This window comes from Nyctibius grandis, chromosome Z, assembly GCF_013368605.1.
Source record: "Nyctibius grandis isolate bNycGra1 chromosome Z, bNycGra1.pri, whole genome shotgun sequence".
NCBI lineage: Eukaryota > Metazoa > Chordata > Aves > Nyctibiiformes > Nyctibiidae > Nyctibius > Nyctibius grandis.
In genome coordinates, this window is record NC_090695.1 from 18,212,547 (window position 1) to 18,233,129 (window position 20,583).

General features: G+C 42.9%; 1 protein-coding gene across 1 annotated transcript in view; it reads right to left on the minus strand.

Annotated features, from left to right (window-relative positions):
- ANKRD55 (ankyrin repeat domain 55) overlaps positions 1-19,155 on the minus strand; it is a 57,173-nt gene extending 38,018 nt beyond the window's left edge. The window contains exons 1-5 of the mRNA XM_068423856.1: positions 19,116-19,155; positions 9,341-9,463; positions 7,346-7,476; positions 5,117-5,226; positions 1,693-1,753 (exon numbers count right to left, since the gene is read on the minus strand). Coding sequence (XP_068279957.1) covers positions 1,693-1,753; positions 5,117-5,226; positions 7,346-7,476; positions 9,341-9,463; positions 19,116-19,155 — 465 coding nt within the window. The remainder of the gene's footprint in view (positions 1-1,692; positions 1,754-5,116; positions 5,227-7,345; positions 7,477-9,340; positions 9,464-19,115) is intronic.
- Between the last annotated feature and the right edge of the window lie 1,428 nt (positions 19,156-20,583).

Genomic DNA, 20,583 nt, shown 5'->3' on the forward strand with positions numbered 1-20,583 from the left:
GCAAAGAGCATTGAGCTGGTTGTAGTGGTAGCTCACACGTGTGGGCCTGAGGTTCAGGTTAGACATTAGGAAGCATTTCTTCTCAGAAAGGGTCATTAGACATTGGAACAGGCTGCCCAGGGAGGTGGTGGAGTCACCATCTCTGGATGTGTTTAAGAAAAGACTAGAAGTGGCACTTAGTGCCATGGTCTAGTTGACATGGTGGTGTCAGGGCAATGGTTGGACTCGATTATCCCAGAGGTCTCTTCCAACCTGATTGATTCTGTGATTCTGTGATTCTGCTGCAGTGGGCAATGGCTGTCTAGCCAGCACCCATCTGGTTTGTTCATGGTGACACCACCCTTGAGTGGCATCTGTAAATAGACTACTGTTTGTAACAGGAAGCATGAGAGTGATATCAGAACTGCCAAAGCTGAAGATCCAGCAGAATATAATGTTAAAGGTGAGACAGCCAAACAATTGCTCATTTATAAAAAATAAGGAGCAACAGGGGACATAAAAGGAGAAAACCCAAGAAATGTCTGTGAGAAATGTAGTAGCGACACTTGTTTTGCCCAGATTCGAGGCTGTTTCAGGGAATGTTTCTTCATGTTGTCATCTTACAGGCTTCATAAGTAAACCCACAGAAAGCCATAGTTGTGGAAACTATGAAACCTCTAGATGTATTTCTTACTGTTTATGTGTTCATGCATTCATCGGGGTGTTTTTCTCAAGTGTAAGATGGGAAAACTGAAGTGTTTTACTTATGCCAAGAGAGCAGCTCTATTAGCTGCAATCATTTGTGAGGATCCACATTTTTCAGAAAACATGAATATTCAGGGCTTAGTACTGACACTTGAACAAATATCTTCTCAGTGCCAAATGACAGTGAGCTGGACTAGAAGTTACAAATTACATGTAGTGATGCACTACAGCAAAACATTAAGGCTTGAAATGATGATCCATGGTTCCATGCAATTCATTAGCAATATAATTCTATGCCAAGACAAAGCATATGTCTGGATTAGGTTGCTGTGAGCAGGGTCTGCAAACCATCCAGTGTATAAGGGAGGTTCATGGGAAGAGGGAAAATTAACAACCCTGTGGCAGTTCTGGCACCATAGAGAAGAGAAGTGTCCTTGAGCAATTGTTAGAGTGAAGAGAAACATATGAAAAGACATCCAGAGTCTCTCTTGTGTCTTGGCTTCTCTATTTGGAGAAGAACACATTTGGGAAGTGAATAGTCTCCTTTGTACACTGTATATGTATATATATGCAGGGCATAATTCTTTAAGGATCAGAGGATAATGTAAATTTTTGTAGCTCCATGGCTGTTCTGTGTAATAACAGCTTTCCGATATTTTTCCTGAGAACAGTACTTTAATGATGGGATGATTGGTAAAGGTGAAGATTTAGTCCAATGTCTAAATTTAGAAGAATCAAAAGCAACTAATGTCTTGGCAAGTGAGTTAAGAGACTGATGGTACCTCTTATTTGGCAGTATAAGGAAAATGTTTATTAGCCGAAAGGTACATCACGTATAGTAGGAAAAATGAGATAATGCTTTGCAGAGTTCAGCAAAAGCATTACAGAAATTTTTGATTAGTGCACAGTCTCATCATAAAATTGATAGCACAGTGGACTCTTTCTGAACAGCATGACTTGTATGCCCCCAGAGCCTGGTACTGTGGGTTGTAGCACAAGCTTACTCACCTCATTGTCCTGATGATTAATTTCAATGAGATTTGACTGCTGCAGCAGCACGTTCAGAAGCCTGCGGAAGCAATGACATAATCAGTGTGCTGTTCTCCTGATTAAACCTGAAAAATTGACATTTTTTGAGAAACAAAACATGCAATTTCAAGAAAAATCAGTATTAGTGATGGGCACAGGTCAGAATCTTAGGCCTGAGTTTTGTCATACTAGAAAAGCAAATAGGACTTTATGGCTTACTGTCACAACAGAAGCTTAGTGCTGGGAATTGAAAGCAGATCCACTAGGAAGAATTCTTGTGCTGATTGCCAGCTTGGATCAGAGTGTGTAATACTATACATGTTTGCATTTTTTAGTAGCTTAGCAATTCATTGTCATTCTATTTTATAAAGTTTTAAACAAACAGAAATGTTAATCACCACTTTCTAAAAGGATTTTTTACTCTCCTTTACTCTTGGAGTAATGTGATGTTGTGTGTGTGTTTATGTGTGTGTATGCATCCATACTGTATATTTACACACACACAAACCAATATTATTTTACAAGGCCTCACAGTGTGTCTGCTGGGATAGGGCCATTGTTATGGTATAAAATACAGTAATGCATTGGTTCACATATTATAGAATATCAGGCTATGAGCACTCCCCTCTGGTGGAGGGAACAGTTACAATAAAATAGTTACATGAAATATTACTCAAGTGCAATAATGTTTTTAACACTGCGTGGAATTTGCTTTTCTTTTCCTTTTGGTATGCCATGAAGGTGTTCTGAAACCACTATAGGTTTGGCGAAGGTGGTTGTGTTTTATAGTAGGATGCTGTTTGTATCATACACATGGGTGGGCCATGAAGATGAAAAGGACCATCCTGTCACAGGCTGTAACAAAGCCAAATAGCATAGATCCTAACATGGATGTACAGTTCTTATGGTTCTAGCAAAAGGAAAGATCCTTAGTGGATCCCTAGATAAGATCATGATGCAAATATGTGGCTCATCTGAAGGTGTGTATTTTCTAGAATCCTTCAAAACATGGACATTTGAAAGACATACTGTTCTGCAAGGAAATTAAAAGATGAAATGTCAAGGAGGGAACTCTGATAAATGTACAGATAATGCACAGATAAATATATACAACCATGCATTTATTCCCATGCATAGGTGACTGAAAATCTTTTGCTGTTTTTCATCAACAACAATCTTCAACAACTTTCAGTATGTTTTCTGGATTGAACTGTGCTCAGGTGTGTGGATTAGATCAAGTTGAGAATGTTGCATGACAAATTTGTTTCTTCCACACCCCCCAGTAATAAACAACTAGATAATGTAAATTATTCAAAAGAAAGACATTTACAGTTGCTTAGGGATGATTTGGGCAATTTTGCAGGGGAAAAGCTTATCTGTTGGTGATGCCATCTTCAAGTGTCAGAAGTCCAAATTTAATTTTTCTCTAACTAGAGTATTCCTAAATGGTGAAGACTGAGCAGATCCCAGTGCTTTTCTAGGACTTCAAATCCACATGTATATGGATACAAATACTTGTAGAAAAGGGGTGCTACACCTCCTTTTCTGAATCACACAACCAATGGCATAATGGAGTCACACTATAGGAACTCTTAAAAGGATGACATTTTAGGATTGCTGTGATTAGTTTGGTAAAAATTTGTAAAAGGGAAGAGACATTTTGTGATCATTTGGCACAATAACTCAGAATCTCAGAAATTCAGTATCTGAAAACAGGTCTGGCTAAAAATGGACTAGTGAGCAGAAAGAGAGATAACCAAAATATTATTGTAAAACCCATTTATCACAGTTTTATAATCTGATACATTGTTCTGTAGTTTAACCCCAGATATAATCAGTGAAACCAGTGTATGTGAAGGAAATCTTCTTTGAGTGTAAAACCTCTGTCAACAACAAACTTTGGCTCACATATCCTTAGGCCACTATGGCAACATAGATCCTACCACTCAAATATGTAGATATTCAGCCATGCAGCTGAGATTTCTCTGATATTTACTCCTAAAGACGTAGATGAGGAAGTCCATGGATTCTCTTTCCACCTTTCCTCTTAGGCTCTGTGGAATGCACTGAAGCACATAAATCAATTGTCAAATCAATACATACATTGGCTGATCGCTGTCTCTGTCTTTCCACGTGGTCCATGTGCTGCCTCCAGCACATGGGATTGTAGCAGCAGGCTGCCAGCTTTCAAACTTGGCTGAAAAAGCATTTCATAGCTGGCCACTGCATATGCCCTTTTGGCAATGACATGGGATTCAGGAGAGTGACAATGACCGTGATGGAAAAGCCTCCCCCTCAGTGCTCCAGGCACGCCTTTTAGGCATGGGGCAAACCAGTGAGAAGACAGAGGAAAAGCAACTGAGCAACTGGTAAACTCCTGTGCAGAGCAAAGGTCTGCCTGTATCCATGGAGAATGGGAAAAACATTCAGGGAACCCTGTGTGCTGCTGGTAAAGTAGCTTACTGTTCCCTTTCAAGTAGCACCAAGTGCAGTGTTGTACAAACATTGTCTTCTTTCTGTGGAGGCTTTGTTTAATGACAGTGACCCGTACTTTTGCAGAAACCTCAAACTATTCTCTGCAAGTGATGCATGAAAAGCAATGATAACGTGGAAAATTAACAAAGCTGTTAAAAAAGGCTAGAGAGCAAGATCAACAGAAAAGCACAGAGGTCTGGGCTGGTCTGAAATGGCGACAGCAGCAAAACCGTAGACTCAGTGATTAAGTTGCATGAACATTTTACATGTACTGAATGTCTTCCTATCCCTCCAGATGTAATTGACTTAGGAGAGTTTTTTGAGTGAATTTATTCAGATGCACAAATCAAAATTTGTTAAACCTTATTATTATCACAGACTGGAATGAGACAAAGAGGATCTTTCCTAAGACTTCTTGTGAAGACACTCTGTAGTTGTTACTCCACCTTCAGTAAAAGTAGTTTAAAATGAGCCAGGCCAGCAAACCTCAGCTTCCGCTTTACAGTAGGGGCTCTCAGAGAGGTTGTCATGTGGAAAACTTTTCTCAGATTTGCCGTGCCACTCAGAGGAGAAGTCCAGAGAAGGAGCTTCTTGTAATATTTCTTGTGGAGAGGTGACAGAAAGGTGATTGGTCAGGGGAAACCCAGGGTTTCAACCTCTATTATAAATTTTTTTTCCCCTCCTGCTGTTGTGATCTTAAACCAGGCTCCTCACCTTACTTGGCCATGTATCTCTGTTACACGTGTTGTACAATGCTCTTCCTCCTCTCTACCCCCTTCGTGATAACTACTGAACAAAGGAGCAAGTCACAAGTGTAACTGCCACAGCGAACCTTCCTGACTTGGGCTCCCCTTTGGTCTGGGTAGCTTGTGTTGGTGACTACCTGTTGAGATTCAACCAGCAGACGCTGTTGGAGCCTGGGACATACCTCACGTCAGGCTCTGCTGTAGCAGCATGTAGCGGCAGCCTCCCATTTTTGTCGGGTATGTTCTGCTTAGCACCGTTTCTGAGCAGGCTGACACAGCCTTCCAGCCAGCCCTAAAAAAGAAATTAGAGCGTGTCAAAGAGGAAAGTAAAATGCATCAGGCCAGATCTGTGCTTGGTGATTCTGGCATCCCTGTGTGACTGTAGCTGTTTCTGCCAGCAGACAAACTGGTATTTTGTTTCCCCACTATAGGTCTCTCAGCACTGAGAGCGGTTCCCCTTTGGAGTCCGAGTCTCAGACTAGCTCGGTCATTCATTTCTGTGATAAGGTGTTTTCTTTACACTGCGTTCTGTTTTTTTCTGCAGCTGTGGCAAGTATGGACTAAGTAAACAGTGATTAAAAACCTGGTAATTCCTGTATCACTGGTAATTCCTGTATCACTAACAAACGTTACACCTATTCCTGCATGTGGATTTAATTCTGCTAGGTTAAACCAAGAACATGAGCATTTAATCTCATTTCCTTTACAGGATTTTAGCAGGGATGGCAAATAAATAGTAAAAAGCCTTAGAGTGTGGTCTATAAACATTGTTGCAGAAGTTTGAATTAGTGACAATGTTAGACTGAAAACAGCACCAAAACAGATGGGATGAATCAGTTCTTGGACTAAAACCTTCTATTGATCACCTCAACAAAAAAGCAAGTAAACGATCTGGTTGTGACCGCATAAATCTTTCAGCGTATGCTTAAGTCCTAGAGAAATCAAGCGTGTGTTTCAGTGTTTCGTTCAAGCCTCCGCAGGCAATCGATAAAGACTGTTCCCTCCTGTATGAGCTATGTCGGATTGGCATTACCAGTGTTTATAGGGAAAAGGTGTGGAATGATGGAATCAGAACATTGCTGCTGCAGCTCCCGGTGGAAGTACCACACCACCGAATTCTGCATGCGATTGTGAGTGTGGAGCTCTGTGGAGTTCAGTTCCCTGGACAGACACCACAGCCAAATGCTCACTGGACCTCCGATTATATCCATCACAGAAACAGAAATGGAAACTTTGAAGGCTGGGTGGTTTAAATCTTTTCCAGTCATTTCTTTTTTTTTTCCAAAGAATATTTCTTCCCCTCTGGGAAAAGAGGAAGGAAAAAAGGAGCATGACACTAATTGTGGGATTTTTTGAAAAATATCTGGCAGAGGAAATGTTTATTCTCAAGTTAGTGAGGCATGGTCCTTGCACTGAATGACTGCCTGTTTTGCTATTTTCTACACTTATTTTCTGGCTGAATATCACACAGCTGAGCAGAAGTATTGTTTTTGTCCTGAATTTGCAGGAAGAAGCTAGATGCAAGGGATGTGATTTGATTAGGCTGCCATGGTATCTGTTTAAATGAAGTGGCAGTCATCCAGCCATAAGTCATACTATGCAGCACGGGTGAACATTCCTTCCTCCTTTCTGTCCAACTCATAATGGAAGCCCATGGTCAACCCCTCTGCCCAACTAACTTGGTCCCCATCCTCTCTCTCTGAATCCTGAATTCCCTCCAGTGAGGAGTAGAAGACTAAGGAGAAGAGGACATCCTTGTGTGCTTCAGACAGAGAGCACCACATCTCCCTTCCCAAAACTTCTCAATGGGCTGTCTGCCCCTACTATCACTTGCATGTGAGTTGATTGGGGGATTGGATTGATTATGATCTGAGCAACTGCACTGGCACCTGCAGCACCTTGAACTTAAGTTCTTAACCTGGCCATCCAAGGTCCACACAATAGTGAAAAAAAGCAATGCCCTGGCTCATGTGGTGTGCAGGAAAACGTGCCTGCTGACCACCAGAATTTGAGATAGGAACGCCCTTTCTGGAGCATAAAAATCTGATGCTGGCAGTGGGAGGGGAGAAGTTAATCTGCACATTAAGAACAAGAGGGACTTTCCAGTGCACAGAAGCAAGTGGTTTTCTTGAAACCACACAGAGGACCCTGGATCTACTGATGTCCCCACACCATGCACTGTTTTTACAACCCGAAAGAGAAAGGACACTCTGCCAGGAGTCCTGATCCTTTTCTAATAATGACTGCTTCCAGCTTTGCATTACAGTAGAGTTTACATTTCGCTGTTGTCTAGAACCAAATGTTTTGTACTTTTTTTCTTTCTGTAGTGTAAATAGAAATCTTATTTGGTCTGCACATTTACTCCCTTCACTCTATCTATCTTTCCATCCTTATCCCACAAGTCTTGGTACCAGATAAGTTGCCAGAGATAAACTGGTACGTCCACAAGCATCTTGAGTGTTAATATTGGCTCCCATCTTCAACAGAAGCTTCACTGTATCAACCTGGCGTCCTGACACAGCATGCATCAAAGGTGTGCAACCTGGGGAAGAAAGTCAAACATTCTTTTACAATTTTTATTTTGTCAAAGCCATGAGATAGAGATATTTTCTTATTTGCTAATGTTAGCACTGGCAAATTAACAAATATTTTCTCTGACAACTGTCCAACAGTTGTACTCAGCCTTTTGCAGGCAGCAAGTAACTGCTATGCCAGTTACTGACCACTGGTTTTAAAAAGAGCATCACTTCATTAGTGAAAGCCTTGCCTCATTAACTCTACTTCTGGAGGGAAAAGTGTTTTTCTGTTGACGAGCTCCCAATATGAACTGTTGGCTTTGTACTCCATTTTGGACGCTGATACTCTTCAGAATGACTAGTAGCCAGATGGTGGTTGGCTAATTTTCTCAAACCCCATCTTTATTCTGTCTCTATATATTCAAAAGATTTAAGAAATCAAGCCCTGTCCCGTGCAAAGGTGTGTATGTGTGTTGATGCTTTATGTAGACAATAACTTTTTTTAAAGACTGGATTTGCTCTGGAATATTTTCTTTTCTGTTGTCATGAGAACTTATTTTAAATTCTTCAAACAATTTCTGTGCTGGAAAAAACCTGAAATCTACATTGAAACTCAATACTCAAGTTTCATCATGAAGTGTTATGATATCTTTTAATTGCTTCCTCTTCCTTCCATTCTGTTAACTGCTGAATAACAGCAAGAGATTTTCCTGCAGAATCTGGCAAAGCAATTTAAAATCACTAAGTTGGGAGTAAACATGAATATCAGAAACTGTAAGACTACTAGAAACTTCAGACACAACTGAAGAATAATTATTCTTACTGGATGCAATGAGACTGCTGAGCAAATGTGCACTGTGCAACCTGACGTTATGCAGACTCTGCCATATGTGCAGGATATGAGCCATATGTTTTGTTTTGCAAGACTGGTCTTTAGTTACATTTGTATGTACAACCTAGTAAACAAGTTTATTCTGGAGCTGAAATACTTCCATTTGCTGATCAGTCTATCTCCACCTACTGCCCTTCATACCTAGTCTCTCTCCCATTAAAGACCTGGACTGAGAGCATTTTAGCTCGATTAAGCATTTTCCCTACTGACCAACAGACGTTTTAAAGATAACAATTAGGATGTCTGGTTTAAAGTGTAGGAAAAATTGATAACTTGTTAGAAGCTGGTGAAGATTAGAATAGACAGTGTCCATGTGGACCATTTAGAAGAAACTGCAATAAAAAAATATGTTTGAATAAACAAAGTCTTCTTTGAGAGAAGCTTTCAGAGATCTGTGGCTCTAATTCACTTGAGAAATAGATGCGTATGAAATGCAGCCAATGGACAGTGCTTTGTAATAATATTAAATAGTAAGATGAACACAAAATGAAAAGGAGCACAGTCTCACAGATAAAACAGGTTATTTAGATCATTGCACATTGTACAACCAACCCCTTGGCAAACAATTACATGACAAAATCATTCAAACTGTGTCTGTACACATACTTTTGAAGTGCAAAAGACTGGAACCCTCTATTCTAGAGATGTGTAGAATGTATGGCATTTGGCTTTGATAAAAAATGTTCTTTTTCCTTCCCTGAAATGACAACAATTTCTAAGTATGTCTCTAAAGAAGGTAAAATAGATTAACGATAAAGTACTGTCTGATTATAGCAAAGCAACTTATCTGTATCCATATAAAAAACTCTTACAATTACAGGGGGAAAGAAGTATCCAAGCTGAGCATTTCCAGTGGATGTTCCAAAGAATAACTCAAATTTTCCATATTCTGCTACTAAATATAATTTACTGAACACAAAAATTAGGATAAAAAATGGAAAATTTAATTGCAAGCTGAAACAACTAATCCCCTGAGAACAAGCTCAGCCTTCATTTACCCTCGCTGTCGCAGCACTCCAGGATGGAAGGATCTTCTCGAATGACTGCAGTTAGTGTGTTCACATCGCCGTTAGCGGCTGCTTGGTAAACCACAGCCAAGTCAATCTCTTCTGCTGCATCACCTGCAGGGGAGGAGTATGTCTGTGAGTAAGCTGAGAGCAAGTACAAACGATTAACAGTGAAAATAATGACACTTATTTCACTGAGTTTTTATGACTATGTAACTCGAGGTGGAACAAACTGTATCTGAACAGCACTGTGGTTTTTGTTAGTCATCTCAAACTTGTTTTTCATCATAACTTCTTCCACAAACTGTTAGACATAGACACTGAGTGGACGTAAGAAAACTTTTGTAAAGTCTCCACCTCTTATAAGAAATCATACTAACATCGATGTAACATGACTTGAGAAACAATGACATTATAACTGAACTAGCTCATAACATTGCTGGCCACACTTTTGTGAGATAGGATGAAATCAGGACACAGGTGTTTTCAGTTTCAGTGCTATCCTTGCACCAGCAGAAGACTGAAGCTTTCCACTCCTTTCCCTGTGGTGTCCAGGGGAATTATCTTCTCAGGGAAGTGAACTTCTGGCAAAAAAGTTTTGTGTTAATAATTCCTGCAGAAAGGAAAGGTGGACTATTGCTTGGAACCCAGGAGAGGTTGATTTTGTTTGGCAGTTACAGTATGATGTATTATTTAAAGCAGATGCCTTGCAGGACCTGTTCCTCAACACTCCTCAGATTTTTGTTTCTAGAGAAATTAATGCAGTGATTATCTCTTTGCTTCCTTGCTTGTAACTTCCTCCAGTCTGGTAATCCCATGCTCCACATGCCTACATCTCCTTTGGCTTCAAGTGGACTATTAACCTGTTAACTCCAGGAGTTAAAAGGGTTGATTTTTTGGTGCAGGGTCAAATCTGATGTAATGGCAAAATGCTCTAGATATGTATTTTTGGTCAGCCACAATCTCGTGTTTAATTTTAAAAAGAGTTTCTGATCTCTATTAACTCAAAAAGAAGTACAGCTACAGTGAGCTGTGCTGTTCAATGTGGCTGAGGGTCAGAGCTATGGAGTGTAACTGCACTACCTTGTTAGCAGGAGAAAGTAAAACTGACACCTAAATCACACTAGAGAGTTGATCAAAGGAAAGACAAATTAAGTGACTTGTGACTTATCCTTACTGTTGTGTCTTCTTGAGATAGCATAACTATGTAAGCTGTGCAGGAAAAAAGGGAGATAGTTTAAAGAGAATTTGAAAGTTAGTAAAAAGTTTTTCATAATCAAATAATACATTATTATTAACACAGTCATATAAATTATATTTTAAACATTGTCATATATATTTTTGAGTGATAAAAGATCTTTAAAGATAATTTTAAAGTATTAGCCACACTGTTAGCCACATTAAAGGCAGGTCCTGCCTGACTAACCTGATCTCCTTCTATGACAAGGTGACCCACTTACTGGATGAGGGAAAGGCTGTGGATGTTGTTTACCTAGACTTCAGTAAAGCCTTTAACACCATTTCCCACAGCGTTCTCCTGGAGAAACTGGCTGCTCATGGCTTGGATGGGCGTACGCTTCGCTGGGTAAAAAAACTGTCTGGATGGCCAGGCCCAAAGAGTTGTGGTGAATGGAGTTAAATCCAGTTGGCGGCCGGTCACAAGTGGTGTTCCCCAGGGCTCAGTACTGGGGCCAGTTCTCTTTAAGATCTTTATCAATGATCTGGACGAGGGGATAGAGTGCACCCTCAGTAAGTTGGCAGATGACACCAAGTTGAACGGGAGTGTTGATCTGCTGGAGGGTAGAAAGGCTCTGCAGAGGGATCTGGACAGGCTGGACCAATGGGCCGAGGCCAATTCTATGAGGTTCAACAAGGCCAAGTGTTGGGTCCTGCACTTGGGTCACAACAATCCCATGAAACACTACAGGCTTGGGGAAGAGTGGCTGGAAAGCTGCCTGGTGGAAAAGGACCTGGGGGTGTTGGTCAACAGCCGGCCGAATACGAGCCAGCAGTGTGTCCAGGTGGCCAAGAAGGCCAACAGCATCCTGGCTTGTATCAGAAATAGTGTGGCCAGCAGGACTAGGGAAATGATCGTTCCCCTGTACTCGGCACTGGTGAGGCTGCATCTGGAATACTGTGCTCAGTTTTTTGGGCCCCTCACTTCAAGAAAAACATTGAGGTGCTGGGGTGCATCCAGAGAAGGGCAATGAAGCTGGTGAAGGGTCTGGAGCACAAGTCTTATGAGGAGCAGCTGAGGGAACTGGGGTTGTTTAGTCTGGAGAAAAGGAGGCTCAGGGGAGACCTTATTGCTCTCTACAACTGCCTGAAAGGAGGTTGTAGCGAGGTGGGTGTCGATCTCTTCTCCCAAGTAACAAGCAATAGGATGAGAGGAAACAGCCTCAAGTTGCACCAGGGGAGGTTTAGATTGGATATCAGGAAAAATTTCTTCACATAAAGTGTTATCAAACATTGGAACAGGCTGCCCAGGGAAGTGATGGAACCACCATCCCTGGAGGTATTTAAAAGATGTGTAGATGTGGTGCTTAGAGACATGGTTTAGTGGTAGACTTGGCAGTGCTAGGTTGATGGTTGGACTTGATGTTCCTAAAGGTCCTTTCCAACCAAACTATTCTATGATTCTGTGATTCTATTCATGTTACAATCAGGCATTGTCGCAGCTGAACCTGCATGAGCTCCACGCTGGGGCAGTCCAGCATAATTCACACATATGACCTTCTCTCCCTGGTATGCAATCATCATTCTTGACTTCTTGGCTGCCATGAAAATGCGATCAGCTCTTACCCTGGGAAAGGTTAATCTGTCAAAACTGGAGCTCTGGTTGTAGGATTGGGAAAACTAGAAAGCTGACGTTTAATCTGACTTCACCAGTGCACAGATTCCCTCTCCATCACTCCTCAAATGAAGAGCATTTAATTTCTTTTCTTTCTTCTACCTGATCTTTCAAATTACACATTCGATAAAATTTGTAAATTAAAAATATTAACTTGATTTTTATTCTACTGGGGAGTCTGTTGCTGAGGGAACTGTTCATTTGGCTCAGAAGCTTTGACCTGTGTGCTTGGGAGATTAGGAGAGACTAAGAATCATCGCCTCTGGAGAGTCATCATCAGTGACTAGTATATGAAAAAAGACGTGACTACCACAGGGCCCATTAATCAAACTTTCTTATCATGCCACATCTGCAGACTGCTCTCACAATCGTTAAACTCAGCAAAGACATGTTAATAACAAACTCAGGTCTGAGCTAGTCCTTACTCAGAGGGGTGTAGTATGGGCTGGGCAGAAGGCAAAGAGACAAGGCAGAGTTTCATCACTTGTGTTGCTCCTCTTGGCCAGTCTCTGGAGGTATGCAGGAGGTGCCAGCTATGAGCACTGACAGCTCTCACAGCTGCATGTGGTGTTTATTATACAGGAATAGTACAGAGAAGATGCTGCTGGCATTGGGAAAGAAACCATTAGATGTACTGAGACAGGCAGTGGATCAAAGCAGCCCTCACCTCCTTTTATGCATTACACATGTAAATTTTGTACTTTTTGCTGTTTAGCTTTGTAAGTACTGTTAAATTTTCCTGCTGTGAGTCAGAAGCAGAGCAATCCAGCCACAAAAGGAAACTCTTCATCTCCGAAGCAGAACAGTTGCTTACCCAGAGGGCAGGATGGCAGGAAGATGAGGACATGGGTGCACACCAGCATGTGGGTCCCTGACTCCCTCTGCCCTTTTTCATCTAACTAAAGGCAAAACACCTTCTCCCCTGTGCCTTTGCTTGTGCTGGGCTGAATCTGCTTTCCCCAGAGCAATTATCCTCCTGTATGAGGAAAGGAAGCAAAACTCTGAATGGATGGATGGGTGGATGAATGAACGAAGAATTTTTCCCCATGCCTGCTCTCACAGAACACGGGCTCAACTCCTGTTAAGGAATGGTGTCATGAAGCTGCATCCAAGATTCACAGTTCCCCGCCCATGAGCCCTAGCTGTCAGAACAAGGAGAGGCAGGCAGACCAGGCTGTCACCCTGCTGGTGACGGAGACTGGGCCAGGAGGAATTGATGAGTGCCCATATTGTGCATCTGACGTAAAGTAGATTGACACTAATTCAATTTCTGTAGGGTGACAAGATTTCAAGTGGGGTGTCTTTAACTTGACATATGTGGCTTTGGGTGGGGAGTGAGGAGGAAGACAAATGCGTGGTCTTCTGATGCTTCACATGACAGGGAACAGGAAATGCCAGGAGGGCTTGGATGTCATTTATGCTAGATGCACTTGGCTCTGGGTGACACAACATCTCCCAATTCATCTTCCTCCAGATTACCCTGTCAAGGAATGAGGGGGCATGGGTGCACAGCTCGTAGGCCATTTCTTTTTGCAGACACCTTCCTGGGCAGAAGAGGAAAGTTTTGGAGAGTGGGCATCTGGCAGAAGGCGACAGTGAGGTACTGAGCGCTTGTGTCCCCCTCTGTGAGCTTACCCAGCTGGGGAGCTCGACTGTGGCTGGGACACCAGTACCACACAGGATAAAGGAATTATGAACAACCAAACGCCTGACCCTCCGTCTTCAAATGTGTTTGTGTTACTTCGGTTATTATCTTGCAGTTCTGTAAATGCCAGTGAGTACTGGTGCCATTTCAGATACATTTTACATTTTATTTTGGAAAATCGCTGTGCTGCTGGTGAAAGGAATCTGTCAGCCAGCTTCAGGAAGGCAGAAGGTCCAACTAAGAGCCTGCATATGGAGCAAGGGTAGGGAGAAACTGCAGGCTGGCACAACAGTGGCATAGAAAGGTCTGGAAGAATCTTAGTGATCAAAGACCATATAACATACAGGGTTGTGACATCTTCTTTTGTAGCTAAAATCCTCAGAAAGAATCAAAGTTAAAAGCCAATCTATTTGAAATAAGCTGCAGTGTTTTAATAGCGCGTCATTTCTTTAAGACAAAGTAATTGTCTTTTAGTCGGAAAAGGGGGTATACGAAGAAACATGCACAATGATCACAGGATTCAAAGCAATGAAATTATTCTGCTTGTGACGTTAATTCTCCTCTGACTCTCCTATGAAGAATGCATGTTTTACATGATTTGCAATGTCGGCTGACGTGTTGTTTTACAAAGTGCATGTTAGATGTACGTAAGTGCATGCTTTCTCCTGCATTGGGTTTCTAAGGTCTAAATAAATTTGCAGCAGCTTAATGTACGTGGTCTTGACAGTGACTGATTTAGACCTTGCTAAAACACTAAGTTTTGAAAACTGAAGGCTGGATAACATGATAATTTATGTTCACTGTGAGGAAGAAATATTTATGTATATAATTTACTCCCCTCTTTCCTATAAACCCTCTTGTCTCCCCCAGTAGCCAAATGCCTTACGTGATTTCCCACAGCTTGTTGGCAGGACACCATACGAGGCAGTTTATTTGATTTCGGCATGTCAGTGTCAAGAGTCAGAGGGAGGTGGATGAGTGCAGTTTTTGGAAATTGTAACTTGCTCTCTAATATTATGGATTTATTGATTGCTTGATGAAGTAATAACCCCTGTGTGCTCCTGGCTGTGAATGTAGCAGTCTAGACCTTTGTCTAGCTTCTCTGTTTAAATAGTAAACATTTGAAGCCAAGTACAGCACATATTTAAATGGCACCAAGCAGTCTGAGGAGGGGAGAGGTTTCTGACGTTGCCTGGCTTCTTTAAGTCCCACATTGCTACTGCTGTTACTATTGATAAGTGTTATAACATATTAATAAGCAGGACCATAGGATGTGTTGCAAAGAGGCAGTAAGATTTGCCCGATATGCCGGTTTTTTGATCTGTAGTTGGGAAAGTTTTCTGATGTGTCGGGTGGAGAAAGGGTTTGTAGGGAGGGTTTGATTATTTTATTGGACCAACAGATACTGATCTGGTGTGTTTGAAAGCTAGTCTGTATACTTCCATTGTTATAAATTACTCCAATGAAAGATATTCCACTTCTCCTTGCTAAAAAAATTATGCTCGCTTGAATCAATAATGTGCCAAGACATTAACATGCTATTTAGATAAAATTCACCATACACTGTAAATTTGGAATAGAGCTTTCTTTGCATGATAACCAATGGGTTCAGTGTCCCATCACTGTGTGTTGTCTGCTTCTGCTTCCCATCCGCCTTCCATACAGCTATCAGGGAAGTCACAAATCACAGATCACAGAATCACAGAATCACAGAATGTTAGGGATTGGAAGGGACCTCGAAAGATCATCTAGTCCAATCCCCCTGCCGGAGCAGGATTACCTATACCATATCACACAGGAACGCGTCCAGGTGGGTTTTGAATGTCTCCAGAGAAGGCGACTCCACAACCTCTCTGGGCAGCCTGTTCCAGTGTTCGGTCACCCTCACCGTAAAGAAGTTTTTCCTCATATTTATGCAGAACCTCCTGTGTTCCAGCTTGCACCCATTACCCCTTGTCCTGTCAATGGATGTCACTGAGAAGAGCCAGGCTCCATCCTCATGACACTTGCCCTTTACATATTTATAAACATTAATGAGGTCACCCCTCAGTCTCCTCTTCTCTAAGCTAAAGAGACCCAGCTCCTTCAGCCTCTCCTCATGAGGGAGATGTTCCACCCCCTTAATCATCTTCGTGGCTCTGTGCTGGACTCTCTCTAGCAGTTCCCTGTCCTTCTTGAACTGAGGGGCCCAGAACTGGACACAATATTCCAGACGCGTCCTCACCAGGGCAGAGTAGTGGGGGGAGGAGAACCTCTCTTGACCTGCTAACCACACCCCTTCTAATACACCCCAGGATGCCATTGGCCTTCTTGGCCACAAGGGCACACTGCTGGCTCATGGTCATCCTGCTGTCCACTAGGCCCCCCAGGTCCCTTTCCCCTACGCTAGTCTCCAACAGGTCTGTCCCCAACTTGTACTCATACATGGGGTTGTTCTTGCCCAGATGCAGGACTCTACACTTGCCCTTGTTATATTTCATTAAGTTTCTCCCCGCCCAACTCTCCAGCCTGTCTAGGTCTCTCTGAATGGCTGCGCAGCCTTCCGGTGCGTCAGCCACTCCTCCCAGTTTTGTGTCATCAGCGAACTTGCAGACAGTGCACTCTATTCCCTCATCCAAGTCATTAATGAATATATTGAATAGAATTGGTCCCAGTACCGACCCTTGAGGGACTCCGCTAGACACAGGCCTCCAACTGGACTCTGTCCCATTGACCACCACTCTCTGGCTTCTTTCCTTCAGCCAGTTCACAATCCACCTCACTACCCGATCATCCAGACCACACTTCCTCAGTTTAGTTGTGAGGATGCTGTGGGAGACTGTGTCAAACGCTTTACTGAAATCAAGATAGACCACATCCACAGCTTTACCATCATCTATCCACCGGGTTATGTACTCATAAAAGGCTATCAAGTTGGTTGAGCATGACTTCCCGTTGGTGAAGCCATGCTGAGTGCCCCTAATGATCCCCCTATCCTTGATGTGCCTAGAGACAGCACCAAGGACAAGTTGTTCCATCACCTTTCCGGGGATGGAGGTGAGGCTGACCGGTCTATAGTTACCCGGGTCCTCCTTCTTGCCCTTTTTGAAGACTGGAGTGACATTCGCTTTCCTCCAGTCCTCAGGCACCTCTCCCGTTGCCCACGACTTAGCAAAGATGATGGAGAGTGGCCTAGCAATGACTTCCGCCAGCTCCCTCAGCACCCGCGGGTGCATCCCATCAGGGCCCATGGATTTATGGACGTCCAGGTTGCTTAATTGGTCCCTGACCCAGCCCTCATCAACCAAGACAGATTCCTCCTCTATCCTGACTTCTTCTGGGGACTCAGGGGTCCGGGGCTCCTCAGGACAGCCTCCAACAATATAGACAGAGGCAAAGAAGGCATTCAGTAACTCCACCTTCTTTTTATCCTCTGTCTCCAGGGCCCCCACCTCATTCATCAGTGGGCCTACATTGCCTCTAGTGTTGGCTTTACCTGCAATGTATTTGAAGAAGCCCTTTCTGTTGTCCTTGACCTCTCTTGCAAGGTTTAATTCCAAGGAGGCCTTAGCTTTCCTAGTTGCCTCCCTACATCCTCTGACAACAGACTTATATTCCTCCCAAGTGGCCAGCCCCTCCTTCCATGATCTGTACACCCTCTTCTTCCACTTGAGTTTGCCCAGCAGTTCCCTGTTTAACCATGCAGGTCTCCTGGTACCCTTCCTTGACTTCCTACCTGCTGGGATGCTCTGATCTTGAGCTCGGAAGAAGCAGTCCTTGAATGCTAACCAACTGTCTTGAGCCCCCTTACCTTCTAGTACCCTGTCCCATGGGATTTCCCCTAGCAATTGCTTGAAAAGGCCAAAGTTGGCCCTCCTGAAGTCCAGGGTTGTGATTCTGCTAGCTATTCTGTTCCTGCCACATGAGATCCTGAACTCTACCATCTCATGGTCACTACAACCAAGGCTGCCCTCAACCTTCACCGCTTCAACCAGACCCTCCTTGTTAGTGAGGATAAGATCCAGCAGTGCTCCTCTCCTAGTTGGCTCATCCACCATTTGCATCAGAAAGTTATCATCAATGCAGTGGAGGAACCTCCTGGACTGAGGATGGCTGGCTGAGTAGGCCTCCCAGCAAATATCAGGGTAATTGAAATCCCCCACGACAACCAGACCCTGTAATTGTGAGACTGCTCTCAGCTGCCTGTAGAAGGCCTCATCACCCTCCTCATCCTGATCCGGTGGCCTGTAATAGACACCCACAACAGTATCACCCCTGCCAGCCTGCCCCTTAATTCGCACCCACAAACTCTCAACTCGCTCCTGATCCGCCCCTGGACAGAACTCAATACATTCTAGCTGCTCACTCACATAAAGAGCAACTCCACCACCTCTCCTTAGTGGCCTGTCTTTCCTGAACAGGACATAGCCATCCATGACCACATTCCAGTCATGCGAGGTGTCCCACCAAGTCTCTGTAATTGCCACTAATGATTTCCTCACTGGAAACTGTGGCCACTGCACACAAATTATTTGCCAAGCTGACTTAAAGAGAAATTTGTTGCAACATGGATAATCAAACAATGACAGCTGCCTGCTTTGGGAACATAAAAGGAATGCCACTACATTCCTTATAGTGGATTAAGATGTAAGACATAAAAGCTTGTATTGGCAAATAAAGACATGAAATTCAACCATTTAACTTTAAAACAGACAACAGAGAGACATCTGTATTTCCATAGCAACCTTACCATGTAGAAAATCTTCATCTTGGGGCATTCAAAGATATCTTGAATTCACAATTATGGCAATACTTACCTATACAGCTAATATTTGCAGAAGTAAAGTCAATCACTTGTCAGCATCTAGTCCTTTTAATGTATACAAACTAGTAGACTTATGAAAATCAGCTTTTCTTAAATTTTTGCTCCATTTTAAACGGCTCTGCTAATATTGCAATTGTTTTTCTATATATATCCATAAAAGGACCAATATGTAATATAAACAATAAATATATACATACATCTCTCAATGCTAAGCGTAAGAGCCATCAGATACTGTTGCTATTCTGCTGAAAAATGTTACGTTTAAAAATCACTGTAGCAATAGGCTGAAATATCCGTGTCTAAAACTGATAGAAAAAATTCCTTCATGTGTAACCAAAATTAATCTCTGTGAGACCTGGTATTTTCCAAAAATTCTTGTTATTTATTCTGTCAAGTAATCTGAGTACATTTGCATGGGAAGCATGGGAGGACCATAGGATTTTGAAATTAGTAGCAGGTGACTTACCTTTGTGCTGATCAAACACTGATGAGGAACTGAAATCCATTACGGTCTATCTCATTATTTACAACCAGACCAGACAAATGCCATCTCCAGGGTTTTCAGGGAAGAATCCCATATATTACAGTAAACAATGCATCGATATCTGTCGCCAATCTTCTTGTCAGAGAATTAAACTCGCTTTACGGCTGCAGGTTGTTGTCAAGGCAAGGACATTATCACTAGCCTGATGGGAACGGTGCATTCTGTTTATTACGGACCCTCTTAAAATCATATCCCTGGAAGCTTAACTGAGCTTCTGAAAAACATCTCAGCTTCAGCAAGTGAAGCTGCCTACGAGCAGCTCTGGGAGATGCTGCAGCTCATCCAGCTTCGGCAGCCGAGCACTGCCCGTAGACAAACAAGCCCTGGAGGGTGAGTGGGACTTGGCTGGCAGACAGAGCATGTGCAGAGCTTCCAGCATCGGTGGGATGCAGACGTCCTCGCTGTGCCGGCCGGACAGCCCTTCGGGCAGGCTGTCTGCACCACCGTGCTGGCAGCATGTCTCTGAGGGTGCTTTGTGAAATGATGTTTTCAGAGATTACCTATTTCCTGATTTAACTACTGCATGGAGAACACAAATTAGCAAGCCCTTTCTGCCTTAGTTTCATACTACCCAATTACAGTTCGATAAAGTACAATGTTTAGTGAAGGGGTAATAACAGAGAGCACATTACCATGGCTGAAGTGGATAGTGGCATCTCCAACAGCATAGCGCAACAGGTACAATAGTTCACAGAGGATGCTCCAAACCCAGTGTCTGCCAAACCAACGGTAGACCCATGTCTTCATGCTATTTTTTTGGCTGGGCCTCTGCCTCCGTAAGTTGGGAACTCGGACTCTGTACTGCAAAGAAGAGGGAGCCCTGGTGATCTCTGCTTTTTGCTGAGTTGTTTCCATGGAAGGCATAACAATAAATGGCCTGGCTTGGAATTTACCTGAAGCAGTAAATCACCAGCAGTGTGTAGGGGCTGGTGGATGAGAGGAGTATAACAAATCTACTTCCCACTGATGCACTGGAAGAGACACATCACTACTGCTGAATAAGGCAAACTAATACAGGAAAATTAGGGAAGGCGAGATATTTTTGACCCAAAAGTGCAGACAGGACATACACTAAAGCTAGGCCTAAGTTTGGTCAGCCTAAGAAGCCCCTAGACTTTATTCACTGTATTTATTCTATTCTAGAGTTTTGGCTGACTCCCATGACTACAACAGATGCTGGAGACATAATGTACATGTGGACACTGTAGGAGTTGTATCTAGAGATGATTCACATCCCAAGCATCTGCTTCTGAACCTAAATCCAAACTATGTGTTTGGAAAAAGATAGAATAGTCCAGGAAGCAGTACAACCTCAACAGCTTGAAACAAAAGACCAGAGCTGAAATTCTCCAAAATGTGGCAGTGTGATCTGCTCAAGGGTCCTTAACTG